Raw genomic sequence first — 9,957 nt, forward strand, 5'->3', positions numbered from 1 at the left:
TGAAGAACTTTATTTCTTAACTGCCACTGATTTCCTTATGGCAATGAAATTTCTCTTGTAAATTTAAGTCACTTGTTACACTCCTCCTCCTCCTTTCTCATTGCCCTTCGCATCCTCTTTAAATGTTGGAGGTGATTACTAGTCTTCCCTTTTTGTAGACTGCTTTTCCGTTCTATCAGTATTTTCATTTCTGTGCTGCATTTTTCTCTATCCTAGCTGGCTTCTCTCTCTGTCTCTGTCTCTCTCTCTTTGTAAAATATACATAAAATTTACCATTACTGATAAGCCTTTTCCTTAATGTAGCACTTTTTAGTATAAATTCAAAGTTATATGTGCACAAAGTACAACGTTTTGCAAGGCTTAGGAAAAAAACAGCCCTCCCTCTCTCATTTCTCCTCCCTAGCGGTAATCACTTGTAATTCTTTTAGCTGACTCTGTTGACATTTATTTTCACATGTCTAACATGCTTATATTGCTGTTTCTCAGCTTTAGGGCATATCTTGGGACTTTCCACTCTATACAAGATGAGGAATTTATCTTTCACTCCACCTGCTTCTACCACATACATGCCACATTCCTGTTCCTTATCCTCCGAATATAGTTACATCATAATTTTGATTAAATTGGTATTCATCGTTTATATTGTTGTGGCTGTGTAAACACTGTTCATAGCTGAGCCATGTGATATATTATGGCAATAGCTTTCTCTTCTTGCAGTTGTTAGTTTTCCTTGGAGTTAATAATTGTTTCTTTTTTTAAAACTTTGCTTATTTTTCTATGTGCTTAGGGTTATTCTCCCTACTCTGATGGTTCTCCAGATTTCCTTGAAATCTCCTTTCAGTATGTTCGGTCTGCTTCAGGCTAAACTGGTTTCTGCCCTCATCATGGATATCCCCTCACCATCGTGTTGAGGCTTCCCTTTGGCTCTCTTGAGTTGGATCTGTTGTTTCCTATATTCCCTATCTTTCCTGGTTTACTCCCGCATTTTGCTGGAGTATGTCCTTCAGTAGTTTCCTGAGAAAAGGGTTATTTATTAATAGCAAGTAAATTTTTTTGTGACCTCGATTATCTGAAAGTGCCATTGTTCTACCTTAAAACATATTTGGCTATTTAACTGGATATAGAATTCTAGGTTGGAGATGATTTTCTCTCAGAATTTTGAAGACGAAACTCTTATTTTGCCTTCTGCCTTCTAGCTTCTAGTTGTTGAGGTCTAAAGCCATTTATATGCCTGATTCTTGGTACCTGATCTGTTTATTTCTCTTTGGAAGTTTTTTGGGTCTTGTCCCTATTGTTCTGTGATGTTATCATGATGGTGGGCCTTGGTGTAGGGGTCAATTATTGTTCATTCTGCTGGGTATTAGATGAGCTCTCTTAATTGGAAACTCATTCCTTCTTTTTTTTTTTTTTTTCCTGATACAGTGCCTGTGAAGTTGGCACTATTTTTATTTTTTATTTTTTTAACATCTTTATTGGAGAATAATTGCTTTACAATGGTGTGTTAGTTGCCGCTTTACAACAAAATGAATCAGTTATATATATACATATGTTCCCATATCTCTTTCCTCTTGCGTCTCCCTCCCTCCCACTCTCCCTATCCCACCCCTCCAGGCGGTCACAAAGCACCGAGCTGATCTCCCTGTGCTATGCGGCTGCTTCCCACTAGCTATCTACCTTACGTTTGGTAGTGTATATATGTCCATGCCACTTTCTTGCTTTGTCACACCTTGACCCTTCCCCCTCCCCATATCCTCAAGTCCATTCTCTAGTAGGTCTGTGTCTTTATTCCTGTCTTACCCCTAGGTTCTTCATGACATTTTTTTTTCTTAAATTCCATATATATGTGTTAGCATACGGTATCTGTCTCTCTCTTTCTGACTTACTTCACTCTGTATGACAGACTCTAGGTCTATCCACCTCATTACAAATAGCTCAATTTCGTTTCTTTTTATGGCTGAGTAATATTCCATTGTATATATGTGCCACATCTTCTTTATCCATTCATCCGATGGTGGACACTTAGGTTGTTTCCATCTCCGGGCTATTGTAAACAGAGCTGCAATGAACATTTTGGTACATGACTCCTTTTGAATTATGGTTTTCTCAGGGTATATGCCCAGTAGTGGGATTGCTGGGTCATACGGTAGTTCTATTTGTAGTTTTTTAAGGAACCCTCATACTGTTCTCCACAGTAGCTGTATCAATTTACATTCCCACCAACAGTGCAAGAGGGTTCCCTTTTCTCCACACCCTCTCCAGCATTTATTGTTTCTAGATTTTTTGATGATGGCCATTCTGACTGGTGTGAGATGATATCTCATTGTAGTTTTGGTTTGCATTTCTCTAATGATTAGTGATGTTGAGCATTCTTTCATGTGTTTGTTGGCAGTCTGTATATCTTCTTTGGAGAAATGTCTATTTAGGTCTTCTGCCCATTTTTGGATTGGGTTTTTTTGTTGTTGTTATTAAGCTGCATGAGCTGCTTATAAATTTTGGAGAGTAATCCTTTGTCAGTTTCTTCATTTGCAAATATTTTCTCCCATTCTGAGGGTTGTCTTTTGGTCTTGTTTATGGTTTCCTTTGCTGTGCAAAAGCTTTAAAGTTTCATTAAGTCCCATTTCTTTATTTTTGTTTTTATTTCCATTTCTCTAGGAGGTGTGTCAAAAAGGATCTTGCTGTGATTTATGTCATAGAGTGTCCTGCCTATGTTTTCCTCTAAGAGTTTGATAGTTTCTGGCCTTACATTTAGGTCTTTAATCCATTTTGAGCTTATTTTTGTGTATGGTGTTAGGGAGTGATCTAATCTCATACTTTTACATGTACCTGTCCAGTTTTCCCAGTACCACTTATTGAAAAGGCTGTCCTTTCTCCACTGTACATTCCTGCCTCCTTTATCAAAGATAAGGTGACCATATGTGCGTGGGTTTACCTCTGGGCTTTCTATCCTGTTTCATTGATCTATATTTCTGTTTTTGTGCCAGTACCATACTGTCTTGATTACTGTAGCTTTGTAGTATAGTTTGAAGTCAGGGAGCCTGATTCCTCCAGCTCCGTTTTTCATTTTCAAGATTGCTTTGGCTGTTCGGGGTCTTTTGTGTTTCCATACAAATTGTGAAACTTTTTGTTCTAGTTCTGTGGAAAATGCCAGTGGTAGTTTGATAGGGATTGCATTGAATCTGTAGATTGCTTTGGGTAGTAGAGTCATTTTCACAATGTTGATTCTTCCAATCCAAGAACATGGTATATCTCTCCATCTATTTGTATCATCTTTAATTTCTTTCATCAGTGTCTTATAATTTTCTGCATACAGGTCTTTTGTCTCCTTAGGTAGGTTTATTCCTAGATATTTTATTCTTTTTGTTGCAGTGGTAAATGGGAGTGTTTTCTTGATTTCACGTTCAGATTTTTCATCATTACTGTATAGGTCATTCCTTCATTTTTGAGAGATTTTCTTGAATCATTTCTCTGTTGATTTCCTTCCTTTGTTTTCTATATTCTCTCTGTGCAACTGTTATTCAGATGTTGGACCTCTTGCACTGGTTTTCTCATTTTGTTATTCTTGGACTTTTTAAATATTGTTTATGGATCAGAGTTTGTCTTCATACCCTCTGTAAGGGTATGAATGATAGTTTTTGTTGTTGAGTTTTCTTTTCCCCTTATGTGGTATGCTTTCTTCAGATTGCTGTTATTGGTTCATTTTGATCTCTGTCTTTCCTTTTAAAGATTTTCCTCAGGTATCTGATGATCTTTGGGCACTCATTTAAGAGTGGAGGTCTAAGAAGCAGGTCAAAAGATCTGAGTTTATGGGTGAATTTATTGGCTGTGATGTGGCTGGGCCTTTTGATTGGGGAGCCTCAATCAGTATCAGTATCTTCATCTAATGAATTTAATGACTCTTCACTTATTCATTTAGTGAATTTAATGAGCACTTAATATTGTACCAGGCACTGTTCAGGCTGGCATATGGCCCTCGTTGACATTTTAGCATTTTTAAGTCTTACCCCTTTGACTCGTTAGTTTACAGAGAAGCTCCCCAATCACCATCCTTGTGTAGGCTGAGCAGAGTATGACTTGGTGTCTCAGTATTTAGTATTTCAAATATTTAGTGTCAACATCTATTCTTATAATCTCCTGTTTTCCTTTTGCCACTCAGCACTCCTTCTGGGTGTGCAGGGATCCCTTGGTGTGCAGGGATCCCTCAGACTGGAGACCCTCTAGTTTACTCTCTCCAAAGAACAAGATTCCTGTCTTCTGTGTGTGTCGAGAGGTCAGGGCAGGGAGAGGAGTGGGGACCTGGGGTATCTAACGGCTTCTTATATAGACTTTCAGGCAGTTTTGTTTATTTGCTGGTTTTAGCACTACCCTTCACAAGACACCTCTGGGGATTCTGAGGTGTGAATCAGGTTGTTTCTATGCTGTCTTCACTCCTGATTTAGGGATTAGTCCTCTCTCGTGTTTTAACTTGAATGTTTGTACTCCTCCACCAGCTTTCAAGCTTCCAAAATTGTTACTCATGTCTCTGCTGCCTTTATGTGTGTCCTTGGGAGTTTATGCTTTTAAAAAAGAACCCCCTAAGTGTCATTTCAGTGGGGATTTGCAGGAAAGCAGAAGTAAGTGTATATAGCCCACCTCATTTCATCTGCTTTGCCCTCACCTATATCTGACTAGTTCTATAGATCTTCCATCCTCCACTCTTGGATTTTATATTGTCTACATCAGTGCTAGGGAAGAAAGGGAGTAATGCAGATTATTCAGAATGCCTTGTTACATTGTACTCCTGGGAGAATGGAGGGAGGGGCAGCTTGTATAGTCTGGGAAGTTATTTTAAACACAGTGATACAGCAATGCTGAATATCTACCCAGACAGAACTCAGACAGCTGTCCAGCTTCTCCCTCCTGACCACCCCCTAACAGAGCATTCACTCTCAGTCTGAGGAAGTCTCATATACCACATCCCTGGAGCTGAAGAACTTACCCATAGGGCAGACCCCATCAGCCCTGTTTGTCTTGGGGGAGAGGCTAATATAGTAATTACAGTAGTTGGTTTAAAAGCTTGTTGCTGATGACTGGAGCATGGGAAGGCAGTTTTAGATTTCTGTGCTCTGGAATACTTGCTCATGAGTAAACTGGACATGAGACCAACAGTAAAGGCATAGGTAATGACACCAGATCAATATCAGGACCTGAAAGCAAAATGTTTGCTAAATGACCTGCAGATGATAGAAAATTGGAAGGTTTTACATTCGACTTCCTTTTCTCTGAAGCACTGGACTAGATCTCTAAGGCCCAGCTCGGAGATTACGGACAGCTGGGTTTACACCACTGTGTCTGTCTTTCTCTTTTTGAAGTGGCTCTTGTTCAGTCAACTTTCCAAAATCCTTTTCTTTTTGACATTCGTTTACTTTTACATTTCTAAATTTTACTGATTGTTGTTTTACTTGAGTTTATCAAGCATTGGTCAGCTCCCACTGCTTAGAAAACAGTAGATGTTGTGTGACTGAATTTTGTCTGCCCTGTTTTTTACCAGTTAATTTAACAACTCCTTAATTTTTCTGTCTTCTAATTGAAGAGCATTTTTTATTTGTTACTTTAAGTAATGGGGCTTCCAATGTCAGCAGCCTGTTTAGTTTGAGAGAGCAATGGATTGTTTGCCATGTGTGTGCACTGTATACGTAGACTACACACACAGGTTTTTCTGTACATAAACACGTATTTTATCTGTTTAGGGCTTCAAGCAGCAAGCTCTTACAGTATCCACAGACCCTGAGCATCGCTTCGAACTTGCTCTTCAGCTTGGAGAACTAAAAATTGCGTACCAATTAGCAGTGGAAGCAGAGGTATGTACTAATTTATGATTTTTTGTAACTGATGGAAGGGTCAGTAGGTACTTACATGTGTTTACTATAAGTTGTGTTTTAAAGTTTTCTGAAATGCAAATTAGTGACTCATTTTGGTGAGGTTGTTGCCTTTCTTTGGTCTTCTTAAAAAATGAATTACGTTTATCTTTGCATAAATTAAATGGATTATATTGGAGATATATATTATTATATTCTTATTAATATATTCTTAGCATTCTAATTTAAGAAAAAGTGGGTTTTTTTAATCTTACATGAGATCTGTTTTGGAAGAGAAGGAAAGCTAGAAAATAGTAGATAAAGGAGTCTGGAACTCTAAAAGGATGCAGACACAGTAGTAATTTGCCAATATCCCAAACTAGTGAGGAAGATGTTGGTTTTAAAGAAGGGTTTTGACATTTTGAGACAGTTTGATGACATTTTTATGGATCGTTGTATATTTTGTATACTGAGGGCTCCCAGTTGTGGTTTAAGTCTAGCATTTACTGGTAATTCATTTCAGATGTACTAAATAAATTTTAGCTATGTTAAGATCATCCAAATGAGCAGTATTTTATTTGATTTCTGAGAAGCTACAAATGACAGAAATAATATTTATTATTAAATATTTAAGGACATAAAAAGTTTTTTCTGCTTTCAAAAAATGGTATTAAATCGTTCCTTAAAATAATTAGTCTAATTACCTTAAAACTCGTTAGTTTTAGTTTCACTGTGTAATTACAAAATAAAAATATAATGGGCTGATGATTATTCACATGCAGCATTAAATTTGTGTTTGAATTAATCTTATGTATGTGAATAATTTCAATTTCCTCATTATACATTTTGTCATTCCGTTCTTAATTTGATAGAACCTACTTAAGCACAGCTCAGTATACATAAAATATGTATTTTATAATTATAGAAAATATAAAATTGTTATTACAGTAATGTTCAGACTAACAGAATAACGCTGATGTTGGAAATTCAAATGTTTATTTAAAAGATATTTTAATGTGGAATCTCTTTTCTTACAGTCAGAACAGAAGTGGAAACAACTTGCTGAACTTGCCATTAGTAAATGCCAGTTTGGCCTAGCCCAGGAGTGCCTGCACCATGCACAGGATTATGGGGGTCTGTTGCTTTTGGCCACTGCCTCTGGAAATGCTACTATGGTGAACAAGCTAGCAGAGGGTGCGGAGAGAGACGGCAAGAATAATGTGGCATTCATGAGCTACTTTTTACAGGGCAAGTAAGTATTAACCCAAGGTCTAAAAGAGGTGGGCACAGTAATAAAGCACTGACTTCAGGGGTGGTCTTTGGAGAGGAGCATGAAGAAGGAACCCTGGAGAGAGCGCTGATGCCTGGCCAAGTGGTGCCGCTGACGGGAGCAGGCAGGAGGACAGTGCTGCTTTGGAAGAACTCAAAGGATGCTCTTCAGCAAAGGATGCTCTTACCACTAACATTAGGTCTGATGTTCGAGCAAAAGGAGCTGCTCAGGGAGGCTCAACTGGGAGAAGTGGTAAACCCCTTTCTCAACAGCCCTGCCACTTACTGGCGAAGGTATTTTATTTAATGAAGGCAGGAGGCTGTTGGGCTGCTTGCTTCATTTGGTACCTGAAAGGCAGGTGATTTTACCCAAGTTGAATAATTCTGATCTGCTTACAACAAAAATAAGGCGGATGAGGATGCCAGTTACTTTTAGATTTGATTTCAACTGTAAAGCATAAAAATGTCATGTATTAAAAAGTCTAGCAGTTAGTGCATATCAGATCACTAGTTGACCATATGATGAAATAAAACACAAAAGTATTCATTAACTTTGCCCTACATACTTTTTAAACCTCGCACTTAATCATAGAAACTTTGAATGTGTTTTTTATAACACATGTATGTGTAAATTTATATACCTGTAAGAATAGGTCCACTATTTCTTATCAATAACTCAAAAACCCAAAAACATTCTGAGAATATTTTATTTGGTGGCAAAACTTGGCCTAAACGCTGAAGTGTTATTATTAGTTGCTTTTATGCCACTTGGTTTGTTTTTATTGCATTTAGTGTTCATGTGTTATAGCAGAATACTGATGTGTGTGACTCTGATGCTGAGGGTATTATGGAACGTATGGTATATGTATTTCCTAAAATCCAAAAAATTCTGAGTTCTAAAGCATGTTATCCACTTTATCAAACTTACCCAAGAAAAAGTTAAAAAAAGAAAAGGGACACCTGGATATTTTCCTACTGGGCACCACTGGATTGTCCAGCACAGTCCATGTCAGAGATGCTGCCCTCAAAACTGTATTTGTGAAACCAAGTTTCTGCTCTTCATATTCTGAAGCCCTTAAATGTGCTCATCTAAGCTTCCTTGTTTTAAAAAGCCCCTTTAGATTCTTCTTAGGGAAGTTAAGGAGACTGAAAAATCTCTCACACTCCTGGAGTCCGTTATGTAACACACTGGTGATGACAAGTTAGTGGCTCAGTGACAGAAAAGAGGTGTATGTGTGAGAGTTGGAGAGGGAGTGCTGACTTGCCAGCACTAAACCCACATTTCTTTAATGTGTTAAGTGCCATTATTATAGCGTTTATTCTTGGTAACAGTGCCTCTCCTTTTTAATCTTTAGGCTTGATGCTTGCCTGGAGCTCTTGATTAGAACTGGACGACTGCCAGAAGCTGCCTTCCTGGCACGGACCTACTTACCCAGTCAGGTTTCAAGGTACAGACTTTTCATTTTAGGAAGAAATGTTTCAGATAAAAACAGAGCCCCTAACAGTCTCCCAATGGTTCTATGATATCTGTAATAGGGTGGTGAAACTCTGGAGAGAAAATCTCTCAAAAGTCAATCAGAAAGCAGCAGAATCCCTTGCTGATCCAACAGAGTATGAAAACCTTTTTCCTGGGTTAAAAGAAGCCTTCGTTGTAGAAGAATGGGTGAAGGAAACACATGCTGACCTGTGGCCAGCCAAACAATACCCACTTGTCACGGTGAGTGCCTGGGGTGCCTCATCCCGTGTGACTATGGGGTGGAAAGGCATTCACGACTTAAGGTTTTGAACTGCATCACATAGATTATGGTTCGACTAGGAGCTAGTATCTGGGATTTAGGCCAAGTTTATAGATGAATTACGCTTTCAGAATATCTCATTTCATCATTGCTTTATTCTCTGATAGCCAAATGAAGAAAGAAATGTTATGGAAGAGGCAAAAGGCTTTCAGCCCTCAAGATCTGCATCTCAGCAGGTCAGTCAGACATGAGAAAGTCTGGCTGAGATTTGGTGATTTTAAGTACCATTTCCCACTTCCTAATCCTCGTCTGCCTTCCCTTCGGGAAAAATTTCAAATTCCTAAACAGATTCCTTTGTTTTTATGTGTGTTTCTACTTGGGTTTTCAGGAACTTGATGGGAAACCTGCTTCTCCTACTCCTGTTATTGTGGCCCCCCACACAGACAACAAAGAAGAAAAGGTACGGACATCATACCCAACTTCCTATTGGACCCCAGCCTCACCCTCCCTCCTCGCAAATGTCTGCAGGATGTGCAGGCCTCTGCGTTTTAAGTGATGTAATCAGTTTCAGAGCAGGGGTTCTGAAATGAGAAAGTGCCCCCTTTTGACTGTTGTTTTAGTTCTCTTTGGTTCATGAATCACAGATAACTCTTCTTTAATAACTTTGCTTTAACACAGTACTATATAACTCACCCTCTTCCTTTTCTTTGCAGAGTTTACTTGAACTGGAAGTAGATTTGGATAATTTGGAATTAGAAGATATTGACACAACAGATATCAACCTGGATGAAGATATTTTGGATGACTGAATAATGTTTCCCATTTACTCAACTAAACAGATCATTATTATGGACAGGTATTGATCATCACCCTGACCACAGTGCTTTGGACTCTGAGAAACTCCTTAGATTTTTATATGCAGATGCTGTGGCCCACTGGGAGCACAATGCCCTCATCTTCGGAGGAGTTTATGTGCAGCATCTAAATCACAATGTTTCCTTGTTAACTAAGACTGCTGTGCGCTTTGATTTTTTTCATACTGTCATTAAGACCATATCTCATAAAATCTTTTGAATTAATGAAGATACTTCAAAGTTTCCTTTCTGCATAATGAAAAT

The 9,957-nt window shown here is 38.4% G+C and overlaps 1 protein-coding gene across 1 annotated transcript in view; it reads left to right on the top strand.

The window, feature by feature from the left end:
* The window catches only part of COPB2 (COPI coat complex subunit beta 2), a 31,093-nt gene extending 21,175 nt beyond the window's left edge, over positions 1-9,918 (top strand). The window contains exons 16-22 of the mRNA XM_060149737.1: positions 5,727-5,837; positions 6,872-7,086; positions 8,459-8,551; positions 8,640-8,820; positions 9,007-9,075; positions 9,228-9,299; positions 9,553-9,918. Coding sequence (XP_060005720.1) covers positions 5,727-5,837; positions 6,872-7,086; positions 8,459-8,551; positions 8,640-8,820; positions 9,007-9,075; positions 9,228-9,299; positions 9,553-9,648 — 837 coding nt within the window. The 3' untranslated portion in view covers positions 9,649-9,918. The remainder of the gene's footprint in view (positions 1-5,726; positions 5,838-6,871; positions 7,087-8,458; positions 8,552-8,639; positions 8,821-9,006; positions 9,076-9,227; positions 9,300-9,552) is intronic.
* Positions 9,919-9,957: the final 39 nt, after the last annotated feature.

This window comes from Lagenorhynchus albirostris, chromosome 5 (assembly GCF_949774975.1).
Source record: "Lagenorhynchus albirostris chromosome 5, mLagAlb1.1, whole genome shotgun sequence".
Lineage (NCBI taxonomy): Eukaryota > Metazoa > Chordata > Mammalia > Artiodactyla > Delphinidae > Lagenorhynchus > Lagenorhynchus albirostris.